Raw genomic sequence first — 27,756 nt, forward strand, 5'->3', positions numbered from 1 at the left:
TTTAATATTAAATTACTTTAGAAGAAGCTTTGCTGTTTTTCATTCTTGTGCCCTGTGTAATTATATTATAGGTCTCACACCTCCCTCTCAAGATATAAGGGCAGTAGAAATCCAAGCTTGTCTTTTTCCTAAGCAGCACATCCTGACCTGAGTTCTGTGCTGGTCTCCTATGGAACTGATTATTTCTTATATTGGACTGTGTTTGAACAAACAGTCAGAGGTTTTTTATTTATGGTGATTCAGGTAAACTTCCGTGTAAGTTTTGCAATCAAGTTCTCCCCATGATTTAAATGTTAAATACATGTTTTTGGCTCAGAATCACAGTCCTTTTTAATCTCTTTCCTCCCAGCGTGGTGTTAATACTGACAGTGGAAGTGTCTCCAAAGAAGCTTCCTTTGAGGGGATCAGCCAGTAAGTGACACAGCGTTTTTTCTACATTAATTGTTACATGGTTATGTTGAATTCATTTTACATTTCAAATTAAATTATGTTTTTTCTCGATGAAAGGATGTTGAGTGGCAGATCAGATGCCAAACATTTTATTTCCAAAGAAGTTTTGATACGTTTCTAGTGACTTGAAATACAGTCTGTTTTTTTTTTTTAAAACCTCTCTTGCATCTAAGTTAATCCAAATTTTCTCTTTGTCTGTATTTATACTCTAGCTATTTTAAACCAAATAGACCCATCCTCATACATCCATTTCCACTTTGGGATTGGAATATTTGATTTTCAGATTGAAGAAAAATTAATCTTTAAAAGTAGCCTCTTTCTCTTACTGAGTTCCTTGCACACTATTAATCTAGATATTATGGATTCTGGTAATGCACAGTCTTCTGAAAAAATGTTACATTACAGGTGTAAAATAAATTCACCAATCAGAAGAAAAAGGAATAATCATTTCTCTGTCTAGATGTGAGCTTTTAGTGTCCTTAGCTGTCTTTTTATGAAGTTTGGCTACTAGTGAGGTAAAAATGTCTTCCTGCATGCAGTATTTTGAAAGGGCAGTAAATAGAAATACATCACAGCTTGCTCGGGGATGTGAGGATGATGTCCTCAATTTTTAATAAAACACAACTATCTGTTCTGTTACAATATCTCTTAAAGAAGATAATTTTCTGTTTTTAGCTCAAATGTATGGCAAAAAGAAACAGACTCCCCTCATTAAAAGGCCTGTTAAAATAAGTAGTTGTGCTGAGATCATTGACTCCCAGACACCTCACTATATTTTTTCCATCCTCCTGTGTCAGCAGCATGTTAATTCTACACTGAGGATGGTTGGGCACAGAATTGGCTGCAAGTCTGGGCACTCACTTGTGTAATCTGAGCATGTTTTCTGCTGGGATCGTTTCTTTGTGTCAAGTGATCTGAAATCTGGAATCTGATTTCATAATTACTTAGCTGTCCCCTCTGTATCCTAGATGGGACTTTAATGGTTCTGTCAGGGATGTTGGGAACAAGGTGCCAGGCATTTAGACATCTTTTGCTACCCACTGAGTTAAATATGAAGTATTCCACCATACATACAGGTCACTGCTAACTAGTGTTTGATGTCCTCTCTGCTGTTACAAGCACTGTGAGTTCTATTGCTTTGTCCAAGTAGATGGTCATCTTACAGATGGACTCCAGTTTTATCTGATACACCTCCATATGAAATACAAACAGTTATTAACTTCACCAGCAATTCTTTATTGGAATGCTGTACAAAAGTCTGTTTGAACTACCAAAACCCCTTTTTTTACCCTGAATTCCACTAAACTCTGTTTAAAGAGTTTAATTAGTAGCCCATTCACTAGTCAACATTAAGCTGGGAAGCCACTCCATTCAGCACTTCATTTGAGATTTTAAATGAGTGTCTCCTACAGCCTGAATGATATTTAATCATTGGCTTCTCTGATAGTGCTGAGTGTGCTTCCTGTGCTTCTCCATTCCTAGCAGGGATTTCCAGCTGTCAGCAGATATTTCTCTTTGGGACTTGGCACATGTTCATCCCTCTGCACCCTCAGGCACTGGGTCATTCATTTTGGTGCCTTTGACGGGTCTGGTTGGTACCTTCCCCTCCCTGTCGGGCCTCTGGCTGCTCAGAGTGACCCCAAGAAAAGTTGGAAAGTCTCTTTTCCCAGCCCAGTGCTTGAAGAAGCAGTCAGGGCTCTTCATTTCTCGGTCTCAAGGTTGTTTATTGTTTCTTATCTATAAAATTCTTTCTCCTGCCCTGCTGAGGTCCATCCAGCAGGACAGTTCCAGGCACTCTGCCTGCCCCCAGGGCAGTGTTATGTCTTTATACTAAAAACTACGTACACAATATTTACAATTACTTCCCAATACCTATCACCTATGTTAGACAGTGAGCTTCTACTCTAAACCAACCTGTAAGTGCCAACATCACAGCAGAAGATGGAGGCCAAGAAGAAGAAGAAGGAGAAAGGCTGGACATGCCCAGATCCCTCCATCTTGCCTCCTGAATCCCCATTCTAAAAACCCCAAAAATCGATTTTCCACCCTGTGATAAATTCACTATCATTCTACTTAATTTGTCGTGGCTTGCAGATCTTCACATAAGGTTGGGAGCTTGCTCTGTGGGTCATAATCAGAACCACAGGCATTTTGGGCTCTGTGCCAGGGTCTCTGAGAGCCCTGCCAGGGGTCTTGGCTGCTCAGGACAGCCAGAGGGATGTGCTGGGTGCTGACACCTCCCAAGCTCACAGTATGGAAGAGCATGCACTGATTTTGTTGTTGGATCAACTCCCCTCTTCTGACAGAGACCATGCCTTCCAACCACTTGTCACTTCAGCCTTTCTTTGATCTCCCTGGCTCTGTTTGTGTCTTCTCCTGGGCTGTGGTGGCTCTGGTGAGCTCCTGCTTGGTCCATGTGCAGGGGGTAACTGGGGGTCTACAGGTGGGGGTGAGCTTCCTTTTAAACTCTGCTTGCCTCAGAATTTTGTAACTGTCTGTATGAACCAGTCCATTTTATATTTGTTTTCAATACAGACCCAAATCAAATTCAACTTTCCTGCTTCTCCACCTCTCCTGTAGCAAATGCTTCCTTTATAGAAAGTTATATTTCAGACGTATTGATTGTTTCCAGGAGGATTACACCCAGAGCAGTGTGTTCCTTCAAAGTGTGCTCCCTCCTGCCTGCCTGTGGCTGTGCCTTGCTGGCTCTCAGTGCTCAGCTCAGCCAGGCTCTGCTCTGCCCATGATGCTCTATTTTATGCCTGATCTCCTGTTAGTTTTGTTTTCTGGCTTCCTGGCCGAGATCTATTTTCTTGCTAGGACTGTTTTGTGTTTCTCCTGCTTCCATATGTTTTTTTTTCTCCTAGGCTGGCCTGGCCCAGTGGGGGTGGGGGGCATGGGGGGTGTTTCATGGTGGATAATAATGAAAATAATGTCTAATTTCCTGAAAAGGGTGATTCTTGCTCTCTTTGCAGGCTGTTCATCTGCTTCTGTCAGAAGCTGTGTTTTTCTTGCCCTGGTGATGTTGTTTCCCTGCCTTACTTTTTGAACCTTTTGAACTTCTTCTGGAACATTATTATTTAAGCTGTTTGGTTAATTTTTCTACTGTCATAAATAGTTATTTGAGGCAAAATGACTGCTGTGGTTGTGGGTTATTTCTGTGCCCTGAGGATCACCCTGAAGTTATTTTTGTCATGCTAGCAATAGCTAAGCTTGGTTCTATTCTGATTATAGAATCTGTAGGGGTGAATTATTTCCTGGTTTCCATTAGTTTATGTATAGCTCTCTCATATAGCCAGGGATGTTGCCCTTCAGAAAAGCTGGTCTGTTGCTGCAGGCTGTGGAACAGAGGCCAGTGGCACGTGGAAAGTTCCCTGCTCAGCAGAGGGTCACTGAGGGACCAGCCTGGGACAGGGATTTAGACAGGAGACCTGGACCATGTCCTGGTGCTGCTCCTGGTAACTCCCCTCAGGTCAGCTCTGTTTGCAGCTCCCAAGAATCCTGCAGGAGGGGATTGCTCACTCGCCCCAGAAGGCTGAAGCATGGAAGGCAGATTTCTAAAGATTTCTAGTGTCTTCTTTGCTAGAAATTCATATTTCTATTTGCTAATAGAGGCCAGTTCTGTGTTTGCAGGTTTTTTTTTCATAATTCATGGATCCTTTCTTCAAATGTGCAGGATTTTCTTTCATCTAATCATGCCAGTTATGTAGCCCTTCTAAAAATGCTTTGAGAGGATGTGAGTCACCATACAGAAAAAGTATTTTTAACCTGTAGGGTTGAACAGTAATGTACCATATCCTTTAAATCACTGTTGAATAAACCTTTGCTCACCGTGTTGGCAGGGTTTTTTTCATCCTCAGAGTCAACTGAGGTAAATGATGGACAGTTTAAGCAATGCACATACTGTTTAAAGTTCTGCAGTGAATTCCTTGTTTCAGATTGGATAGCCAAATCAGTTCATTAGGACAAAGACTCTCCAGGTTGAAGAAGAGAAGAAAATTCTAACATTGTGTAACAATATGTTTTAGATTTTTATCACTGTAGACACACACAGTGTATTCATTAAACTGACAAAAAGAGGTCTCATTCTACAGTGCTTTTATATGGGAGGTGTAGATTTCTAGGGTTGTTTTAACTAATGAATTTGTCTTGCATGTGAAAGGACAACTGAGTATGAAATCAATTTGGACATGCCTTAAAGTGTAGTATTTCTTAGTTCTGCATTGATTAAATGAGAGCATTAATATGTTACAGATTGCAACTGTAGCAAATGCCAATTTGTTTTCTTCCACAAGACCACATATCTCATCATCTAAGTATTGTCAATTTGCAAATTGCAGAAAAATGTAGAATTAGATTGCACTGCTTAATCCTCCTAGCATTAGGGTAGGACATGTTTTGTTATGAGTAAGTTGTTTGCTGTCTAGTGAGATCAAAACTTTGCTGGGAGGCCATGGTCATGGGATTTTGTGTAGAGGTTTGTGCACAAATTATGTGAATTAAACACCATTTGTATACTCATACTGTTGGTGGTGAAAAGCTCTTCCTGTTGGGTTTGAGCAGTACCTTTCAGGCTGTGGTTGGTTGGTTTGGCTGCCTTGCAGATGTCCTGGTGCTGGCCAGGACAGGGTTGATTTTCTGCAGGGTCTGGGAGGGGGCACAGCCAGGACCCAGGTGTTGTTCTGTCCCAGCTCATGTCAGGGCTGGGGCTGGGGAAGGGACTCTCTCTTTGCTTTGGAGAAGAAGGGGGTTCCTTCCTGCCGAGAAACGTGGTGGGCAGAATGGTCCCATTGGGTGTTTTGTTTATTGTCAAGGGTTTCCCATGAAAATCTTTTCTTTGGCCTTTTGTTCTTAATTTTGTTGTTGTTGTTGCTGTTCATTTTCTTATCTTGTTGCTGTTTCCAGAAAATCATTCTTGTCTCACCCCATGATCTTTGCCTTTTGTACTTCCACTGGGAGGGGAAGCAAGTGGCACTGTGGTTCTAGTGGGAGCACTAAAGAAAGAAAATGGGACAACTTTTGAAGGACTGTTCTGCTCCAAAGGTTTGAAAGCTCACGAATCAGGAGTCGAGGGGAGTTGTAGTGGAATCATATTGTTAGTCCTGAGGTGGTTAGGAGAGCAGCTTCCAGTTGGAGGGGAAGGGGGCAAGTGAGTGGCAGTGATGCTGTGGTTTTGGTGAGAGCACTAAATTGGACAATACTGTGCCTAAACCACCACAGTAAGAGTAAGTAAGAGTGAAGTGTGATTTGAGTAATCAGCCTTTGAAGTCTCACAGTTATAAACAGGTGGCCTTGTGGCTGCTCACACAGGACCCACAGCTGCCATGAGCTGAGACAGTTCTGTCATTAATCTTTGACTACTTGAGAAAGTGGCCTGCAATATATGCTGTGTCTCAGAGGTCCAACATCTTGTTTTCTAGTTGGCATTACCTCAGAAAGTCTGTGTTTCAGGTGAGAGAGAGAACTTGTGTTCAGCTGATGAACTCCTGGCTCTTCTCCACCCACCAGCACCCTCCTGATTCAGTCCTGCTACCTCTCTGTGTGTTTAATGAGCTTCCCCAGTTGACAGCAGACAAGAATTTTAAGGAACTGCCACATAGCAGGTGGTCCCAGCCAGCAAGACTTGGATTTCTGGCAGCACAAAGACAGTTCAAGAAGACCCTGATGCCTTGTGAAGGCTGACCTAGAACAGAGGCTGGACAAGACTTACAGAATAAAGCAGGGATTTGTTAAGAGGCCTCAGTGGATGCACCTTGGGCAGCACAAGAGCCCAGCCAGGGCTGCACCCAAGGTGAACCAGAATGGCCCCAAAATGCACGGCTGAGCACGGGGTCTGTCACTGGGATCAGTTCTGCTCCATTTGCATCTTGGAGTTCATTGTCCCATTCCAGCTTTAGCCCATGCAGTCCCACCCTGCTTGTTTTTCTCTCTCCAGCCCACGGTGTTTGTGCTCTTGGGGCTGAGATTTGGATCATTTGTCCTTGGTGCCCAGCTGGAGCAGGAATTGTTTTGTCTCCCTGCTCTGTGCACAGAGCTCACCATCCCATAATGTGAAGCCCAGACCCACACATTAAAGCAGCGCAGAATCTGAAAAATATAAAAGCTCAAACCTGAGGCATGGCCAGGAAAGATAAAATCCAGGGACTGTAGCTGAAATGGCTTTTCTAAAGAGTGAGCTGCTGTAAGTCTACAGGAGTGTACAATTTCCCCCTTTTCTGAATGCTTGGGTGAGACAGTTTTCTTTTATGAGATTCATATTTGGCTCATTTAATTTGCTTTTGATTTCATCCATTTGTGTTTGTGGTTAAAGTGATCAATTCAGTTTTTTGAGATGTGGATTTTCAGAGTCAAAGGCAGCTGCCTTCTGTAACTGCCCTTCCCTGAGCTTTATTTTCTTTTGTTATTTCACAATAACCATAGTTTACTCCTGTTTGCATAGCGCTGGTGTTGGACTCTCCAGTGCTGCACTGTTTCCTTACATTTGCCTTCATTGATCAGTTTTCTGTCTGACATGCTGATGACATTACTGAAAGCTTTTGTGTCTCTTGTTACAGCTGCTGCATAATTCTGTGTCTTGGTGTTCTGTGGTGGTGTCAGTTGGTGTTCTCCAGCCACACAAGGAGCTCAGGCTTTTGGGCTCTTAGAATCTTCATAGACTGATTTTACTATGTCATTCATATATTTTCTTCTGTATAAATTTGTATTTTACCGTATTTTACTTCCATTGTGGAATTATTTTTGCATCGGTCTACATAAGTGATAAATTTTGAGATGGTGATGACTAAATTGAAAGCATGCCCTTTTGATACTTTCTTGTTTCCAAGTGACCAATTTTATTATTGTATAATGATAGACTGTTCTGGGACTGGTGGGTGGCTTTTTGTCTTGAATTTTTTTACCGTGATTTTCCATTAATACCCATAATATTGAATACCATACAGCTTGTCCTTTTTGAATGTTGTAATAAATTTTTGGTTTGAGCTACTAGCCTTCTCCTTATTAGGGTTTTATAAGTTTATGAGCATCTGTCTCTAAAAAAGAGAAACATAGGGGGTTTTTCTGCTTTCTCAGGACACAGGAAGACCTTTACACAATTAAAAGTGACTTCTAAGTAATTTTTTTTAACTGGATTTGTGCTTTCATTGATCCCTTCTGAGGTATAAAGAATGGTTAATAGCCTGGAATAGAATTAATTTTTTCCTTCAAAAATGTGGGAAAAGGAACTGTTGCCTCATAACATTCTTTTGAAGAACTGTTGGGAGCTTGTAGCATTTTAATTCTCTTAAATACCCTAACTGGAGAGCCAACAGTCCTGAGCAGACAAAAATATCCTTGATGCAGAACACTCCTTAGGCATTTAAATTGTAAGCAAAAAAACCCTTTAACAATGCTTGAAAATCCATTTGTGTTCCACCTAATTACTCAGCTGCTTGCTCTATTTGCCACTGTAGTGTTATTGTTTAGAGAGCCTCAAAATCATTCCAAGAATACATGAATTGCTCATGTAGAAAATAAACAGAAAAATAGTGAAGTGTCAGAGGCCAAGGCGAGTTGGGATCTTCTGCTTTGCCTCTTCTGCAGATTGGAAAAGACATGGAGAGGTCATTTTCCTTTTCACCATCCTCTGAGCAAGCTTGTTTATCACATGGCCACCTTCTGTGCACACAGATGTGGGAAGGCATGAAACAAAGGATGAAATCTGCAATTTGCTGGGTTTAATTTCATTGAAGGGTGTTTGAGGAACAAAGTAAAAATCACAGAATAATTTGGAATGAATGCCTGGAGGTCAGTCTGGTCCACCCCACAGTCACAGCAATGAACTGATAACCCAGCATTTTATTGTTGCCAAAAGAAGTGTGATAAGCATGTCTCAAACATACTGTTACACTGCCTTCTGCACATTCTTGAAATTATGTATATGGTTTAGTTTCATGTTCTGCAAAGTTAAATGCATTCTTCTCACTGGGTTCTCTGTTGAATTCCTATACAATACTTGTTTTCACTTTACTTCCTCAGAGAATACACGGTTTAAAAAAAAAAGAAAGAGTATGTTGTCTCTGTGTTGTGGCTGGCTGCTTTTTAATATTAATATCTTTGGGTTTTTTTAGATTTAATGTGAACAACAAAATTCTTCATCCTGAAATTGCAGAATGGTAAGTAACATAAAATCTTTGAGTAGTGTTGAACGTGCTTATACTGTACCATTGCTTCAGAGGGGTTCCCTCAGCTGAAACCTCCTACTTAACCACAGGAGTCTTAATTTTAAATTGATTTCATGTTATGAACTGGAAATAATGGACAAACATAATAATAGGGCAAGGTGACAGCATTGAAAGCCAAAGAATTTATGTAATATTTCTTAAGCATTTTATCTGGATACACATTTCTCTAGGATGTGTTAGGGTGTAAGACACATTTGTGTAAATATGAATTTGTATGAATGGGAAAAGAACTGAGGAGAATTTATGTTCTAGCAACAGAAACCAAATGTAGATCAAAACTCTGTCTAAACAGGTAGTATTTAATTAGGTGTTATTTCTTCTCCAGGATTTATTTTAATAGCCTTAATTTTGTTGAATTATTATTCAAATAACTGTACTTTACAATTCTTGGGGAATTCTGCTGTAGCCTATCTGAAACAAACAAACTACATGTGTGACTAAGTGCAAAGCTGCTCCATTTTATTAGTTTTCCTCTTCTGGTCAATATTGCTGACTTTGTCCACAGGATTGCTCCAACTAAAGCTCTCTAGTTTTCCATTTAGAAAATTACTGAAGAAACATAGTTAGTGGATGAAAGAACATAATAGTGGATTTTTGTTAATGAATTAGTTTTTTATCTAAGCTTGTTTTTGTGTGTGTGTGTGTGTGTGTGTGTGTGTGTGTGTGTGTGAATTAATCTAGAAATGAGGAAGGAAATCCTTAGTTAAGACAGATAAGCTTAAAATACAAAGCACAGGTGCACCCTCTGGCTACCACTGTTGCAGGGTATTGTATTGCATGCTACTATATATTATGTTTTTAATGCTTATTTTCAGCACATATGCTGAGAACCATCTTCTGCTGTCTCCATCTACAGCTAATTGCCAGCTTGAAAACTGTGGAGATGTTTTTTGAACATCAGTGATTTTTGGAACATTTAGAATTGTTAAAAGATCACGTATCTGTTGTGGCAGATATTTTTCATTGCTTGGCAGGACATAAAGCTGCAGAAGGGAAGTGGGGAGGCTTTGTGTAGGCATTGTTCCATCCATGAGTCCTGGGTGTGCCTGGAGCTGTGGTAGTGGACTCATGCTCCTGCTGCTGAGTGTCAGGGGCACTGATCTTTAGATCCTGCCTATTCTAGAATTTGTGCCATTCCTTTTCCTAAACAGAGAAGTTTTGTTATGGGCTTGATTTCTGAGTTTAAGAGGGGTGAGGAGGAGGACTTGGAGAGGGCCTGTCTGACTTGCAAGCTTTGCACTGAAGACAGCAGGACAACAGGGACAGAGATGGCAATTTTAGCTGCAGAAGGCTTTGGAGTAGGGCTGCAGACTTTTTCCCAAGGTAGCTTTCAGCTTGTTTCCATCCACCTTTACCAAGGTGTCATAAGCTTTTCCTCTCTGTGGTTTCAATTAAAGGGTGTTAAATCTTCTTTAGGAAGCTCAGGTAAGGACAAACATTAGGTCAGTGCTGAGAGGTTGTGCTGGGAGAGGTGGAGCACTGAGGCAGTGAAAAGGCAGCACCTGGAGCTGGGGTGGAAGGAATCATCTCTTCAGTGAACTGTGAGCGGCAGCCTGGAATTCTGATTCAGTTCTTCCTGCAGCCTGACTGAAGAGGGATGCTTGGTATGCACCTTCCCTACACCTGGCTTTCAAGGAAGGGGAATTCTAAGTAAAGAGAAAGTTCAGATTTGTATTCAGAGATGCTTTAAGAGGTTTTACTGAGTTTGGTGGTATTCATTTTAAGTCAGAAATATGTTAAAGATGGTTGTTAGGATTTAAGTGTCTGGTGAAATTAACATGTGAATGACAGGTCATGTATATTAAAGCTTACTAAAGTAGAAATCTCCTTGGCGTGTCAAGTTACCAGCCAAGAAAGTTTGTTTGGAAAGCAATATTTTTAGAGTTTAGAACATTTTTCTTTTAGGAAGATGAATTCTTGTGGGTTATATTCTGGGGTAGGAAATTGCATCCTTTGAATCATCTCCTTGCAGGGATGCATTTCATTTCAGATTTGGCAGGCTCTGAACTACTGTGTTTTACATGGTACTTGTCAGAAAAACTTTGCTCTATGCCATGCTGTCAAGCTGCCAGCTAGAGATGAAATGGCTGAGCTTTCTGAACCAACCAGGGGGAACTGGGAGCTACAAAAGGCAGCTCTAGTATTATACAGGCTTCTAATAAAATGCACAAAAAATGACAAGAGGCAAAGTGTTTGTGGTTAAGGATCTGTTGCCTCTCTTGCTTAATTTTTCAAGATCTCATCATTTTCTGACTTGATATAGAACTTAAAGATAAAAGAATTCAACCTTACACTGGATTTCAGCAGTTTGCAGATGGTGGGGTTTTTTTTCATTTTATTGAGTGGGTGTATTTCCAAACAAATTTTAAAACTTTCATTTTAAATTTAAAGGCTTCCACTTCACATTTCATAGCGAATGGATATGCTAAGTATTGATTGCAGTGTTTTGAAAAGAAAATGCCATCTAACAGAAGAAAGAATTCAAACTTGTCTAAATGATCTCCTTAGGAATCAGGAGGTTTTTTGACACCAACACTTAGCCAAATGGCCTTTTGTTCCTGTAATTTGCCAGTGTCTATCGTAATCCTGTTGTTGCTAGAAGTAAACATTTAGTAATTTGCAGCTTTGTGCCTGTATATACTGTATTTTCCTGTAAACCCAGTGAAAATGGGCTTTGATAGTTTTATGTGGAAGATTTCAAATGTTCTATATCTTGCATTATGTTGATGGAAAGCTATAAGTATGTCTTTGTGAAAACTGATCTGTATGTTAATACCTTAAAACTGTGCATTTGCTTTTTATGTTTTCAGAGGTTTTTCTATCTATGCTGTAAACCCCTTAACATTTTTTGAACTTCTGTCTTTGGTGTTCATGTACCTGTCTCTCAGAATTGTACTGTGATGCCTCTCCTTTGCATATGGGCATTGCTGTGTTTGCTGGCTTTGATGCTAATTCAGTTAGCAAGTTTTTATGCATTGCAGAAGAGCATAAATGTATCAACTGTGATAGAGAAATTTCTATAAATAAAATGTGGAAAAGTAACAGCAGAGGTGAGAAAGGGTAAAAATGAGGCAGGCCTGTGAAGTCTGCCCACATGGGCATCATCCTGATTTGTTAGGTGGTCTGTAAATCTAATACTTCCAGAAGGAAAAGGAGGAGTGGACATTCCCAGGTGTTTTCCATGTGTGTCACAGAAAGGAGACATTAAGGTTGCACACATGTACCAAAAAGCAGCAAAACAAGTCAGGTGATAAAGCACTCATCTGATAACTGGAAACAAATGCTTCTGGCAGCATTATCAGAGCTGCAGAATGCACATAGAGAACCAATTTATGTATCTTTGAGGAGAGCACTGGTTTAGGAAAATACAGTTGAGTTATGTGAGTTTCAACCTCATAATTGCCTTGAATTCTATGTGCTCCTCACCACTCAATTAGGTCATGCATGTAATTTGGTATCCAGACATTTAAAATGCCCAAATGCACTTTCAGGATTGAAATGATTCTTGTTTATATTAAAGTTTCTCTGTCCTGCTGTCTGACTGACATGGGTGCAAAGACCAGCTGCTCATATGGCTAAGTGAAAATAAAAGTAGAAAATGTGTGTAAAAGGAGAATGAGGAAGAAGAAATGTTTTTACACTGGCAAAATGAGGGGGAAAAAAGGTGAAAGTTATAGGTCAGTCCTGACACTCAGAGACTTGTGCTTTTATTTCAACTAGATTGCACTGAGTGCACCCCCTGCTAATCTGAGGAGTGCCTTACATGTGGAATCTGTACATTGTGGCAATTTGCATTAGCTGGAGCCTGGAAATTATTTGTTCCCATTAAAATATTAATGCATTATGCAGAGGCTGTAACTGGTCTAAGAGCCATTTTAATAGAATGTTGAAGTTCACATTCATGAAAAAAGGTGGGATTTTCTTCCTATCCTTATTTTGGAAGTGGGGGAAAGCATCATGATAACTGTGGACACTCATCACAAGATTGCCCCAAAGTGCCAACCACTGCTGTAAACCTGGCTTGGGAGGGTGCTGCCTTTTGCACTGTCCAGACAGTGAGAAGGTGGTGAAATCCAGGCTCTTTTGCTAGCCAGACATGATATGGGAGCTCCATCAACAGTACCACTGCAACCCAGGAGCCCAGGGTCTGCTGTAGGGTGAAGCTGATCCTGTTCCCTGCACAATCCTCCCTCTCCTTCCTTCTCTCCTTCACTCCTGGGGTAGAGGTTTTTGTTGGTCTCAGAATGACTAAATATTTTCTGTGAAGTATTTCAGTGCCTGACCTTGTGTAAATGAAGGAGCTGCATTGCATAAATAGTCAGTCTGAGCTGAGTGTGAATTTCTATTTTCAAACAGATACCTGAGAAGTTGTGATCTAATACAAATACATTGTGTGATCTAATACAGATACATTGATCCTGAAGCCTTGTGCCCAAGCCAAGGGAAATGGTTTCTAGCACTGTTTGCACTTGCTGTAGAGCAGTTACTAACTTTTATTACCAGCAGATTGCAACAAAGAGATCAGACAGCTGAATTATGAAACAACCTATTTTTCGGGCAATTGCAGATCATGGATATGTACTTTATACTGAAGGTAATATAAAGGCACATCAAACAAGTATTAAATTACCCTGCTAGCACATGCAGTCTTCCAAGAAATAGGATTAAAAAAAAAATTAAAAATCTATAAGCCTTTGCTGTCTCATTCTAACGGAAATATATTTGAGCCACTCTTTTTTATGTCTTGGCTGAAAGACAGGAGTGGACGTTTTTTTCCTCACTCACAGTCAGCAGATTTTACCATCCCAGGGTAATTTTTTCACCTGGGTGTGCATTTTAAAACCTCGTACTTCTCATTCTCAATAGCATAGTGATTATTTCGTGTCATCTTCCATTTTATTAAGAAAGTCAATCCACTCCCCTCTACAGTGTTTCTGTTTGTAAAAGCATTCTGATCAATATCAGGATTTTACAAAGGTACCTTTACTCTTGCCAGAAGAGTTGTTTGAAGGGAGTGGCTGTGCTGTAGTAAAGCACTGTCTGTGGGAAATGCTGTAATCTCACATCAGAGGCACTGATGGCTGAGAAACCTGTTTCTGGACTCATTAAAACAAACTACAGAGGAGAAATACAGTAAATAGTTTTCTACAGCAGTGTGAGGAGGAGCATGGAACAATAAAAAGAGGGGTCTTGGTGGCAGTTTCAAAGTGTAACAGTGATGGTTCTTTGTAACTGCTGCAAACCCTGAAGTGCAGCTTGAAAACATGATTGAAATATTTTCATGCAATTCAATAGATGTAGTTCTGTACTTTGTAAACAGCAAGTATGTACTTCACAGCTGCCTTTGAGATGGGCATGAAAACACCAGGAATTCAGTTTGTGTAACAGTGGAAGGAGTATGTGGTGTTTAATAGAGGTTATGGAACTGTGTCTGCTTTACTGTGCATGTCACACTCAATAGCTGCTTTTATTTGAGATACATGGTAGAAATGCATGTAGAGAAGAGTTAAACGGTGCATTTTTGACAGGAGTTCAGAAGAGAGTATCAAGGCTTATAAACATACATGAATTCAGTATCTCATAAGGCACAAAGAGTAGGATGGGGTTTTTAGGGCATTGGTTTGTTTGGGGTTTTATGTTTTTTATCTTCCTTCAGAAGCATGTGAAAGAATGAACATCATGGCTGTAATTACTGCTGCTGTGGTTTCTGAATTCATGGTTTGGGTTTTTGAATACCAAACAAAAATAGCATTTTTCACATCACCTCTTGCCCACCTTTTGAGGTATTGCAAATAGGTGGGAGTTGGGATTGTGAACAGAAATTCTGGAGCTCTGGGAATTTAAATATGTAAAATAGTTTCAAATTGGGTTTAAAAGGAAATTGAGCATGCTTGTAGAAATGTTCCATTTGAAGTAGTGTTAGAGTTATGACAAATGCAGGATTGCATTGGTTTTGTTCCTAATGTATTGTAGAAGAGTTGAAAAAATGTTGGTTGAACCACTTGTTTATAAGTATTAAATAGGGCAGGCTGATATTTGAAATTCTTGTGACTTGCCTTTGTAAGATTGTTTTGCTAATGCTGAATCAATGCCAACAATACTTTGCTGTCATGAATACTGTAATAGCTGTTTGCTCTTGAGGTGTACTTGATCTAATCTTATTATAGGTGATGCATATTATTTTCAGGGTTTTTTCATTTTGCATTCTTTAGCTGTGGAGTTGCAGTCTAACATGCTGTCTGTTGTTCTTCTCTTCAAGTCGTGTCATTAAGACAGACATGGAGTTGGAAGTTCTGCGCTACACCAATAAAATCTCCAGTGAAGCTCATAAAGAGGTAATGGATCCTTTACTGTTAATAATTTTTGCTCTTAGTGTAGCAGTGGTACTCAGAAAATGTCCCCAGCAACCCAGAATTGCTTAGTAATAAAATAATGGAAAGGCTGGATAGAAATAAGAGGATAATATCCCTCCTATTACAGCCCAGTAATGTACCTTGCATTGCCCTTGAACTCACCGGTGCGTTTGTGATGTGTGAGAAATGAAGTGTGGGTTTGGGTAGGAGCTCACCTCAGCAGAAGGTGACCTGCTTGCAGGCTGTCTGTTCTCTGTGCACAAATACCTGTATCGTGATGGAGAAATAAAAGATCAGGATTATTCAGGCCCATGTGCAGTTCTGCAAAGCTTAACTAGCAGGTAACTGTCCCCAGATCCTGATGGACTGGGGAAGTCTTTCCATGCACAGTGTGGGACAGGGAGAGGATTCCTCAGAGCTGAGGGAGTCCCTGGAGCAGTGCTGAGCCCTGCTCTTCTGTTCCCATCCCAGAGTGGCAATGCCAAGTCCAGGCTCTCAGGTTGGACCTGGTACTACACAGGGGAGCTGCACCCCTCTCCTGGTGGTCATGACAAAACCAGCCTGGCTGTCAGTCCTGTGCTCCACACAGAAATGCAGATCTGCCCATGAGTCCTGAGACCGGTGATGGCCAGGGGGAGCTTAGGTTAAACTAGCTGATAAGGTTACTGTCTCAGCTTGTCTTGGCTCCTTGCTCCTCAGATATCCAAACTATGAAGGGTAAGAATGTGCTAAAATGAATATTGCAAAATTGAAAACTCAAAGGGTAGTCATTTTACATTCACATTCCTTGGTTTTTTGCCATCCTTGAATAACCTTATCACATCTGAGAGTATTTTTTTTCCATAGAGCAGCTGCCTAGAACTTCTATAATACAGAAACAAAGTAATAAAACTTTCTTAGCAAATCTGAGAACAAGGATCAGATTTATGACCTGTAAACTGGTGTTAACTTCAATAGTTCTCTATTGATTCAAACTATCAAAGAGACTCTCCCGTTGTAGGCTAATACAGTTCATAGCTTTATTTTGCCTAAGTAGAACAAAAGGCCTTGCTGCCATGTTCGCCACAGTTTTCACAATTGAACATTGGTATTTTGGTGAGCTGCACTTCATTGGGATGTAGTAGTTTGGCAATTAAACTTGCTTTATTGCTGGAGACTGCAGGCCTTTTTAAAGCTTTAAGTGTTTGATTCCAGTGTAGTTTTAAAATGCATGTACTGATGTAAATTTAAATGAAGTACAGATGATATTTTTGTAATATAGGTTTCTCTGGAGATAGTCATAAGTCATAAATTTATAAATATGAGATTTCCTCCTGCTATGATGGTCCCACGCTAATATGTATCTTACAGGTAATGAAGGCTGTAAAAGTAGGAATGAAAGAATACGAGCTGGAGAGGTAAGAGTTCTTATACTAATTATAATAAAAAAAGATAATGGCTCTGTAGCAGGGGGAAAAGCAATACCTAAGACAATGCAGTAGCTTGGATTAGGTTGAGACTGAGAGTTCATTGGTGTTTGAAGGCCATTGTAAGTGTTATTTTGTTATTTTGAGGTGGTACTTCATCTGTTTCAAACATGCATTTAATGAGGGGTGATTATTTTATTATTTTTTGGTTAAGTGTAGCATATCTCTCTTGCTGAAGTTACAGTTATTTACAGAAGCTTGATGAAATAGCTGTTTTCATTGTTTGAAGCCATCCAATAAAACTGTGTTTATGGTTAAACTTTGCCTTTAGTCTGGTTGTGTTTGAAGGCTGCATGAGTGGGTGTTTAAGTGTCTTATGAAGGGCTGTGTGCAATTATATTTTTCTGCAATTACAAGGCAGCAGCACCTGTACTCAGCCTGCACAAGGAGCTCAGATTACACTTGTGATGGGTGTTCTACAGCTCCTGAGAAGTCAATAAGAAAGCAGCAGATATCTCTAGTGTTGAAAACAATGTGCTGTACAGGCATCCATGAGGGGTTTGGCTGGTCCTAACTGATACACTAATGATGTGTCTAGATCTGAGGAAAACATTGCCTCCTCTCTTGAATCAATATTTACATTAGATCATCAGCATTTATCATATAAAGCATGGTTTTGATCAAGTCCATTTATTTTTAGATTGTACGTGGTATTTTCAATTTTCAAAGTATTTGCGTAATGAAGAAATAGAAAATAGCAATCATATGTCAGTTACTGTTGTTTCTTGGCAGTAATTTTTTAAAGGCTTGTAAGCAGGCTAGAGCAGCACCCAGGGAAGGGAATATAAAGAGACCACAGTATTTGTCCTCAGGATTTCAAGGTAGCTCAAAAGACAAATAAAGCCCTTAGTTCCATTTAAGCAGTTTAAATTTCTGAAGATACTATAGTCTCGTGCCTATAACTTGTCAGTGCCTCAAACTGCATTTACATATACCACCAGGAAACAGGGAAAATAAAATACTGTTTATATGTTGTCTTTATTTTTGAACTTTGTGTTTGTGTTAATTTTCCTCACTGGCCATGCTGTATGTGCCAATAGTGAGATTTTGGCTCTGAAAATCATTAGCAATCAAAAATTTCCCTAGAGCAGAATTTCTTTGTCGGTGCTTTTAAATGCCAGTTTGATTTAAATGTCATACAACAGCTACATATATAAACACTCTTCTGTAAGTCTACAAGGTATATTACCTTTTTTCTCCAGGACTTTCATTCTTCCCTGGCTAGCTCCTTTCACACACATCGACCATTTGAAAATATTATTTATGTCTTTCAATTGAAAAAAATAAATAACTTAAACAGCTACTACACCTATTTAAAATTGCCTTCTATTCTTCCATAAATCTTGATGGGTTACACTTCTTGAAAGAGTTTGAAGTTATTTAGCTAATGAAAGAGGTCTTGGCAGACTGCTCTACTGTGTCTGCCTTGGAGACTATAATTAGAATTTCAGTTTCTTTTACTGAATTCATCCCTGCACCCGTTCCTTTAGGGGAAAAGGTCCCTAAAAATTTAAACTGTCTGCTATTCTTCTGTCTGCTAGGAAGAATAATAGCAGAGATCCCAAAAGCAATTAAAATTGTCTGTTACTGGATGTAGAACCTAAGTGTTGCCTTTTCTTTGTCCATTTGGTTAAACACTGGTAAATGATTTTGAACCAGTAATGTGTTAATGCTGAAATATATAAAAAATAAATGCATTTAACTGCAACTCCAATCAGCCCTGAGTTCTTTTCTGGTTTGATATTATTTAACTTTAATGTGTGGTCGGTTGACTTTAAGGAGACAGCCAAGGCAATTACCTACAGACAGTAATTCACAGCATGTGTAATTGCATATGAAGTCATTTTGGTAGGTCAGATTCTGGGTTTTCTCTGGAGCAGTTTGTTTAGTATTTGTGCTTATCTCATGTTTAATTAATCTTCTTTAATTAAAGGGTTTTAATTATGAAACTGCTCTGTAGTGAATATATTGTTCAAAATATAGCAAAATGGTAAAAAAAAGTCTTCAGCTTGAGAAGCGTGTGAATAAAATCTGTGATTCCAGCAAAGTTGAGTGTGAGTATATGGACCAAGATGTTTTGTGTATGTATAAAAACACACTGAAAGCACTAATTAGGACCTACAGTTATCTGTTTCAGAGTTCTCTGAAGGCCTGGAGATAACTTCTGTACATCAGTGTTTATCAATTTCTAGATTTTATCTGTGTATTATCAAATTAAGTGTGGAATCTTCTGTGCATTTCCTCATTTGTTCCCTTTTTATTAAAAAGAACATTTTTACAATTGGGCTGGCTACTTGGAATGTTAGTTTGATTGGGGAATGATGTGAAAGTGTATGCTGTAGCAACAAGTGGGTGACTTCCTGCATCAGGAGTTCTGGACACACAGTTTTTGTGTGCATTGCCCATTTTTGTGGCGGTTTGTCCCCTTCTTAATAGCACTTAAGGTCCACTGAAATATCAGAGTAAGACTCTCCAACACTAAAGCTGTATTAAAGACAGCATCATTTATTCAGGCCTGAGGTTCATGCTGGAGATCCTAACCTAACGTGGACATGTGGTTCTAGAAGTGTTTCTTATATACACTTACTACATGCATATTAAAATTTAACCATTACTATAAATTTACCCATTACCACCCTATGTTCCCAGAGGTTCAGTCCTTTGTTTTTTCTGTCATGGCATTCTTGAGCCAGATGTCTCCTTTTCTTCCAACTGTTCTTGCTGAAAGCAGCGTGCTGAAAGCAGGTTAGAATGAATAACCCCTTTGGTGTCACTGTGATAGGAGTGTGTGCGCAGTCCTGGCTTCATTGGATGATGATGTGTTTATTTCTCACTGCTAAAGCAGCCCTAAACAGCCATTCCCTTGTCCCACAGCCCCTGGATTGTGTGACTGTCTCTGAAACCTCTGTGGCTGCTGAACATGGGCGCACCTGGGGATACCATGCAAATAACTGTGATCGCAGTGCCCAGAATCTGGGGCCTGATCCTGCAAGGGGAGCCTTCTAAAACAGAGGAGCATTGAGCAGTGTACCCCTGTACAGTGTGCAGGGAGCAGTGGCTAGTGCATAGGGGACAGTGGCTAGTGCACAGAGGGCATTGGCTAATGTACAGGGGGCAGTGGCTAGTGCACAGGGGGCAGTGGCTAGTGTACAGAGGGCATTGGCTAATGTACAGGGGCATTGGCTGGTGTATAAAGAGCATTGGCTAGTGCACAGGGGGCAGTGGCTAGTGTACAGGGGCATTGGTTAATGCACAGGGGCATTGGCTGGTGTATAAAGAGCATTGGCTAGTGCACAGGGGACAGTGGCTAGTGTACAGGGGACAGTGGCTAGCAGACAGTGTGGGCAGCAAGGGAGGGGATTCTGCCCCTCTGCCCTCAGTGATTTCCCACCTGCAGAGCTGCCCCAGCCTGGGCCAGCACAGGAGGCACCTGGAGCTGCTCAGAGAGCCCAGAGGAGGCACCAGGATGAGCAGAGGGATGGAGCAGCTCTGCTGGGAGGAAAGGCTGGCACAGCTGGCATTGTTCACCTGCACAGGAGAAGCTTTTTTTGTGACCTTCCAGTACCTCAAGGGAGCTACCAGAAAGATGAACAGACTACTTACAAGGCCCTGGATTGACAAGACAAGGGGGAATGGCTTCAAACTGACAGAGAGCAGGGTTCGATGGGATATTAGGAAAAAATTCTTCATTGTAAGGGAAGTAATTGTGGGGATTTTGTAGCAGTTAGTATTAAACTTAAACTCCACTCTGCTCTAAGGGCAATAATTTGAAGAATAAAATGGCAAGAAAGCAGCTACAGAGGTTTTTTCTTGTTGGTTTACAATGCTTACAGACTATTTTTACACCTTGCCTCTCTTACCAGCTGAGGCTGATAAAAGTTCTTTATCCCTGTTCTTTTCAGTGCTGTCCCTGATTCCAGAGCAGAGCTTGGGCTCTGAGATGAGTTGCTGTTGTATCTGCCAGTGTTAAATTTCACTATCTGGGGAAGTCTGAGAGCACTCTCACAGATTATGGCTCTCATCTTTCATTTTTCTCTCTCTCCTCTGCTGCAGTGGAACAAACTGAAAATAAAGCACACATTTTATTTCACTAAAAAAGAGAAAATAGCCAGAATCATTTTATTTTACTTTGGATATTTCCTTTTAGTGAAATGCTGATGATTTTAGCTAATCAGTATTTGCCACTTACCATTTCCTGACGATTTTGCTCTTTGAATGTTTTTTAAAAAAGTCACTCACTTCTGCAGGAAATGATCTTCAAAAATACTTGTTTTTTTTTTTTTCATGAGGCTGGATAGATTTTCAGCTCAATTATAACCTTGATAAGCCCGTCACATAAGTGTGCATAGATAGTAAATAAGAATGCCCACTGCAGCTGACAAAAATACACAGGTGAATCTTTCACAGTTCGTTTTTGGTGTGGGAATGGTGTAGAATTGTGTCATGACCATCTCTGCTATTTGTATATGTTTATTAAACAAGAGACCAGCACTCCATCCATTAGTCTCAAGCAGCATGTCAGCCTGCTCAGTTACTGATACATCTTTTATGTATTTTTCTTTTTTTTTTAACAGTTAATGTTGTGTAGCCTGGAAATGGCTTGACTGCCTTATTTCCCAAACTGCCTTGCAGTTAAAGGTGATGTGTTTTTCAGTGTAGGGTGCTGCTATCAAAAGGTTAGTTTTCAAACTTTAAAATACATGAGAAACAGAGAGAGAGATGGAAGGTGACCTTTTCCTGCATTTTAAAAACCCCAGTGCAACCCAGTAATGTTTCCTTTGTTTCTGCAGGCCTGTGTGGTAGGACAGGAGTCTGCCTGCTGTCTGGATGGTGTTTGGTGTAAGCTGATCCTGTACCTGATATTATTTATTTGTCTGTGTATCTACTTCTAGCACAAGGGTTGAAGGAAGAAGTGGATCAGCCACAATCTCTGTTTTTAGCAAGAATCCTCCCCATGCAGCAGCCCAGGAGCTTCTGTTCAGCATGGAAGCATTGGGGCTGGCAGGCAGGGAGTAGCTGAGCCAGTGGTTTGTACCTGTGCCAGGGGCAGCAGGGCTCATCCAGGGCTTCCTAAAAATGGTCATAGGAAATGACCTGCAGTGGCCAGGGCCAAGCAGGCAGCTTAGTGCTGACAGCTCTGACAGCAAATGCTGGGTGCTAATTGCTTCATTTGAGTGAGCTGCTGAGTCTCATGTGTTCAGGGCCCAGAGGGAAGTCAGGGATAATGTGTGTGCCTGGAAGAGCAACAGGATTCTGAGAGACACTTCCTGCAGCCTTCCCCTCCTGCCCACCTGCCCCATTTACAGCTGGTCCTTTGATGTTTTAAATTAGGCTGTCACCACTCCTTTCCTAATCCAGCTGAAGTAAGGCTGTAAATAGTCTTTAAATAAATCTAAATTTAAAAATTGCTTTAGAAAACCCCTGAGCATTGTTTCTCTTCTGTGACATACAGAGACACAATTGCAAATGTGTGCACACTCGACTCAGCAGAAATGGGGACAGGATTACCTGTGAGCATGGAGACCTCCTGTCTCAGCGCCTCATCTGCTTTAGGAGATGTAAATCCACTGCTGAAGGTTCAGCTGCCCACTTCCATTTGCCCTGCTCTCCCCCTTCTGCCCTGCTTGAGAGGAGAAATGTGGGAGTTAGACACTTCTTGGGGCACTGAGACTCATTTTACCTGAGCTGCTGGTCACTATGTTCATGGGGGTTGGTGATGGGCTCCATTAGGTGCTGGGAGGGAGCAGGGCAGTTTCAGTATATTCCCAGTAACCTCCCAGCATTTTCCCTTTGCAGGAGGTCCTGGGGGAAGCTCAGGTGTTCTGTACCTCCTGGTGCAAGAGAACTGTTAAATTGCACAGGCCACTCTTGTGACTTGTGATTGAAATTCACATATTTGGGTTTTTTTTTTTTACCTTCTACAAAAAACCTGTGAACTGGGACCATGTGAGAGATTTCAAATAAGCCCCTCTATCATCACAGAGATACCAAAGAACAATTACCATGCTGACATGGGAAAATGGTTGCCTACAGAAAGAGAGCTGTGGCAGGATGTACACCATGTGTGTGCACACAGAACTTGGCTCATGGCATAGCAGGAGATAACTCAACTTTGAATGCTGTGTCACTGTTTGTCCTCACAGGGTTAGTAATACAGTAAATGTGATCATTCATAATTATCCTTTGATTATCTTGTTGGAAATTAAAAACAGTAGCATTTTAATTTTGTAACATTGAAAATTGCAAGCATTATTAATTTCTCTGGATGTTTTCTACAGTGAGTATTACTCACTGCAGTGACTGTTACTATGTTAAAGAAAAAAACAGCTTTCTTCTCAAATTAGCAATGATCTCAGTTTTTACTGAATCCAGTGTGGTATTGAGATAGTGAACTAATTAACATTGCTAATGACAAGCTAAGATTGGAGATATGTGAAATGGAACTCACTGTAAAAGACAGCAGGCTGAAATTATTATTTGATGTGGATTTTGTTCATGCTTGTTCAGACAAGTCAAAAGTAAAGATTCCACTGTATATGAGGCTTTATCTCCATTGTAAGCTTTACCTCAATAATTTTCTGCTAATTACTGATGAAGCAGAGAGATGAGAACTTTGTGGTTTTTTGGCCATCTTTTGATAAGCAGAATTGCTTGTGATCATGATCAGAGACCAGAAGCTCAACTTGAAGGAAATGGATAGAATACAAGACTGTCCATTAATGTCATGATATCACACACTGACCTGAAAATTAAACCTATTTTACACACATGAAAAGAAAAAGAGCAGATTTTTGTTCCTTGCTGCTGGCAATACCACTGCATAAATTCTTTTCCAAATTTGTTCTCAGAGCATCCTCATCATCATAGTGTGCAAGTGACACCTCAGAGCTTATTAAGCAGCATTTCTAATGTCTGTTGTGGTGGCTTTGTTGTTTGGTTTTCTGTTGTTGCATCATCTGTCTAGGGGATGAATTGTGCAGAATTGTGTACTGTTTTGGCAGGTGGTAGTTTTTTGAGTGTGTGCATTATCAGCAGTATTGAAAAATGCAAGATCAGGGTTGTTGTTACAGGATGATATGTCATCATAGGATCAAGGGTGGAAGAGGCCTTAAAGATGAAGCCCAGCCACCAACCCACACCACCACTGTAAACCTCACACCACTAACCCAGTGCCAAATCCACATTCCTCTTAATCACCTCCAGGGCTGGTGACTCCACCTTCTTCCTGAGCAAACTATTCCACCACCCTAACAGTGAAAAATATTTTTATGCTGCCTAGTCTGAATCTCCCTGTCTCGGCTTGGGGCCATTTCCTCTTGTCCTCTCACTGTAAGCACAGCAGAAGGGATCAGCACAGCTCCCTGCACCCAACTGTCAGGGAGTTGGAAAGAGCGAGGTCTGAACCTTCTCTTCTCCAGCCTGAACAAACCCAGCTCCCTCAGCTACTCCTCATGGGGCATCTTTTCTAGAGCTTCGTGAGCCTTGCTGCCCTTCTCTGGACACACTCAGCCCCTCAATGTCCTTTTTCCTGAGGGCCCAGAGCTGGACACAGCACTCAAGTGTTGGGATCTCTGGCTGCTCAGAGTGACCCCGAGAAAAGTTGGAAAGTCTCTTGTCCCAGCCCAGTGCTTGAAGAAAGAGTCAGAGCTCTTAATTTCTTGGTCTCAAGGTTGTTTATTGTTTCTTATCTATAAAATTCTTTCTCCTGCCCTGCCGAGGTCCGTCCAGCAGGACAGTTCCAGGCACTCTGCCTGCCCCCAGGGCAGTGTTATGTCTTTATACTAAAAACTACCTGTGCAATGTTTACAATTACTTCCCAATACCTATCACCTGTATTAGACAGTGAGCTTCTACTCTAAACCAATCTGTAAGTGCCAACATCACAGCAGAAGATGGAGGCCAAGAAGAAGAAGGAGAAAGGCTGGACATGCCCAGTTCCCTCCATCTTGCCCCCCTGAATCCCCAGTCTAAAAACCCCAAAATCTACTTTTTCAGTTTGTGATAAATTCACTATCATTCTACCTAAACTGTTTGTGGCTTGCAGACCTTCATCCAAGGTTGGTAACTTGCTCCACAGGTCATAATCAAACCCACAGGGGCATCCTGGGCTCTGTGCCAGGGTCTCTGAGCCCCCTGGCAGGGTCTGGGCTGCTCAGGGCAGCCAGAGGGATGTGCTGGGTCCTGACACTCGAGCTGTGGCCTCAGCAGTGCCCAGCACAGAGGGGCAGGCGCTGCCCTGCTCCGGCTGCCCGCACTGCTGCTGATCCAGGCCAGGTGCCACGGGCCTCCTGCCCCCTTGGGCACACTTTGGCTCACACTGAGGCGGCTGGTGACCTGCGGGATGTGGCACTTGGCCTTGTGGAACCTCACGCCCTTGTCCTTGGCCCATTGATCGAGTCTGTCCAAGTCTCACTGCAGAGCCTTCCCATCCTCCAGCAGATCCACACTCCCACCCAACTGCGCATCTGCAAATTTACTGATGGTGCTCTCAATCCCCACCTCCAGATCATCAACAAAGATGTTAACCAGGACCAGCCCCAAAACTGAGCCTTGGAGAACACCAATAGCAGCCAGCCCCAGCTGGATTTAACTTCATTCACCACAACTCTCTGGGCAAGGCTGTCAGCCACTTTTGTACCCATCAGAGTCCACAGGCAGCCAGTTTTCCAGAGAATGCTGTGGGAGACACTGTCAAATGCTTTACTAGTCTAGATAGACACATCACAGCCTTCCCCTCATCTGCTAAGTGGTCACTTTGTCATCGATCAGGTTGATCAAGCAGGATCTGCCTTTTGTACATCCATGGTGGCTGGGCTTGATGCCCTGGCTGTCCTGCACATGCCATGTGAAGGCACTCAGGATGATACGCTCCATAACTTTGCTCAGAACTGGGGTCAGGCTGACAGGCCTGGAGTTCCCTGGGTCAGTTTTCCAGCCCTTCTTGTAGGTGAGTGTTAGATTTGCTAATTTCTAGTCAGATGAAACTTCTCCAGTTAACCAGGACTGCTGGTAGAGGATGAAGAGTGGTTTGGCCAGTTCTTTTGCCACTCTGGGGTGGATCCCATCAGGGCCCATAGACTTGTGAGTGTGAACTGGCAGGGCATGTCACTAACCAATTCCTTCTGGATTATGGGGGCTTCATTCTTCTCCCCATCACCAACTTCCAGCTCTAGGAGCTGAGTATCCTGAGGACAACTTGTCCTGACATTGAAGACTGGAGCAAAGAGGGCATTTAGTATCTCTGCTGTTTCCTCATCCCCTGTCTCTGCACTACCCTCTTGCATTCAAGAAATGATGGAGACATTCTTGACTCTCTTTTTGCTGCCAAGGTTTTTATAGAAACTTTTTTGTTGTCTTTAACTGTAGCAATCAAATCAAGTTCTAGTTGGGCTTTGACTCATCCCCTACATGACCTCTTGTCATTCTTCTAGTCCTCCCAAGTTACCTGACACCTCTTCCAGAGATGATAGATTCTCTTTAATCCCCTAATCTCCAGCCTAAATTCTCTGTTTAACTAGGCTGGTCTTTCTCCCCAGCAGCTTGTGTTCCTACACCTGGAGACAGCCTGCCCCTGAGCAGTTCCTTGTTAAAGCATGTCCAGCCTTCTGGACTCCTTTGTCCTTCAGGTCTGACTCCCAAGGGACTCTGTCAATCAATGTCCTAAGCAGGCCAAAGTCTGCCTGCTCTAAGTCCAAGGTGGAAATTCTGCTGCTGTCCTTCCTTCCTTCCTTCCTTCCTTCCTTCCTTCCTTCCTTCCTTCCTTCCTTCCTTCCTTCCTTCCTTCCTTCCTTCCTTCCTTCCTTCCTTCCTTCCTTCCTTCCTTCCTTCCTTCCTTCCTTCCTTCCTTCCTTCCTTCCTTCCTTCCTTCCTTCCTTCCTTCCTTCCTTCCTTCCTTCCTTCCTTCCTTCCTTCCTTCCTTCCTTCCTTCCTTCCTTCCTTCCTTCCTTCCTTCCTTCCTTCCTTCCTTCCTTCCTTCCTTCCTTCCTTCCTTCCTTCCTTCCTTCCTTCCTTCCTTCCTTCCTTCGCCACTTCCTTCCTTCCGTCACTTCCTTCCTTCCGCCACTTCCTTCCTTCCTGCCCCTTCCTTCCTTCCTTCCTTCCTTCCGCCACTTCCTTCCTTCCTTCCTTCCTTCCGCCACTTCCTTCCTTCCTTCCGCCACTTCCTTCCTTCCTTCCTTCCTTACTTCCTTCCTTCCTTCCTTCCCCCAGTACAGAAAATGCTGACATTTCATGGTCACACTGCTCGAGAATGCTGGGACTGGAGAGGAATCTGAATGACACTGGGCAGCAGAGGTGATGTTTCTGCTAAAATCAGATTGAACCTTCAGGCAGCCTTGGCAAGTGAGAGCTACAAAGAGCTTTGCTGACAACTGACTCTGGGTGTCCCAACTCATCTATTGAAACCTGTATATTTAAAAGAACTAATGAGATATGTGAAGAGTCCTCAAATTCATCTGTCACTGTAAGGTACAGTTGCTATCACTTCTCAGTAGGTACAAACCTCTTGTAAAGTGCTATACCCTTCAGAAGTATTGGACTGGATTTCTGCTTCTTCTTATTTCAGAATGAGCCTGCTGTGTCCTCTTGGTCAGTACTGAGAGGCAGAGGTGGGCAAGTATTCTTCTGTCTCTGGTTACCAGATAATTTGCAAAAATTGTGTGGAGATGCTTGGGTGCACAGTGTAATGGTAAGGACTGTGAAGTTTAGGATGTTACATGTGATTTATTAACAGCCTTTTGCCTGTGTAACCTCTAGATTTGCTCTGTAATGGAAGGTTTGATGCTGGATGTAATACATTACATTGGGTCAACTTCCCACTTTTTGGGGATTTTTCTTTATCGTGTGTTTGAAGGAAGAGAAGAAGAACAAGTCTGTTACTAATATGTTGTTTGGGTTGGAAATTTCAGTGGCATTCAGGAATTGGCTTTCCAATCCTGCAAGATCTGGGGAGATTCCTGAGATGTTTATGTTGAGGGAGGAGTCATCTGCTTTTCATCAGTAATTTTGTCTTTGTGAGAAGGAAGTGGGTATTACAAGAAACCATTAAACTGGGGAAGGTCCTGGCCAGTGCTGTTTCTGTTGCTGCAGATCAGAGACTTGTGTCCATAAGACCTCTGAGAGGGTCTAGAATTTGTTTGGATCAGGTGAACTTGTTGGTTATTTGGGGCTGGTGGGGCAAGGAGGCCTCTGTTACTTGAAGGAGTTCTTGGGTAATTGATATAAATTCTTTCTGGTAGTTTTCTGTTTTATTTTGTGCTTCATTTT

General features: G+C 41.6%; 1 protein-coding gene across 2 annotated transcripts in view; it reads left to right on the top strand.

The window, feature by feature from the left end:
• PEPD (peptidase D) overlaps positions 1–27,756 on the top strand; it is a 151,832-nt gene that overhangs the window by 27,102 nt on the left and 96,974 nt on the right. For both annotated transcript variants that reach the window (XM_030955803.1, XM_030955802.1), the window contains 4 exons: positions 350–411; positions 8,559–8,603; positions 14,932–15,007; positions 16,376–16,422. In XM_030955803.1, the coding sequence (XP_030811663.1) occupies positions 350–411; positions 8,559–8,603; positions 14,932–15,007; positions 16,376–16,422 (230 nt within the window). The remainder of the gene's footprint in view (positions 1–349; positions 412–8,558; positions 8,604–14,931; positions 15,008–16,375; positions 16,423–27,756) is intronic.

The sequence above is a fragment of the Camarhynchus parvulus genome, chromosome 11 (genome assembly GCF_901933205.1).
Source record: "Camarhynchus parvulus chromosome 11, STF_HiC, whole genome shotgun sequence".
Classification (NCBI taxonomy): Eukaryota; Metazoa; Chordata; class Aves; order Passeriformes; family Thraupidae; genus Camarhynchus; species Camarhynchus parvulus.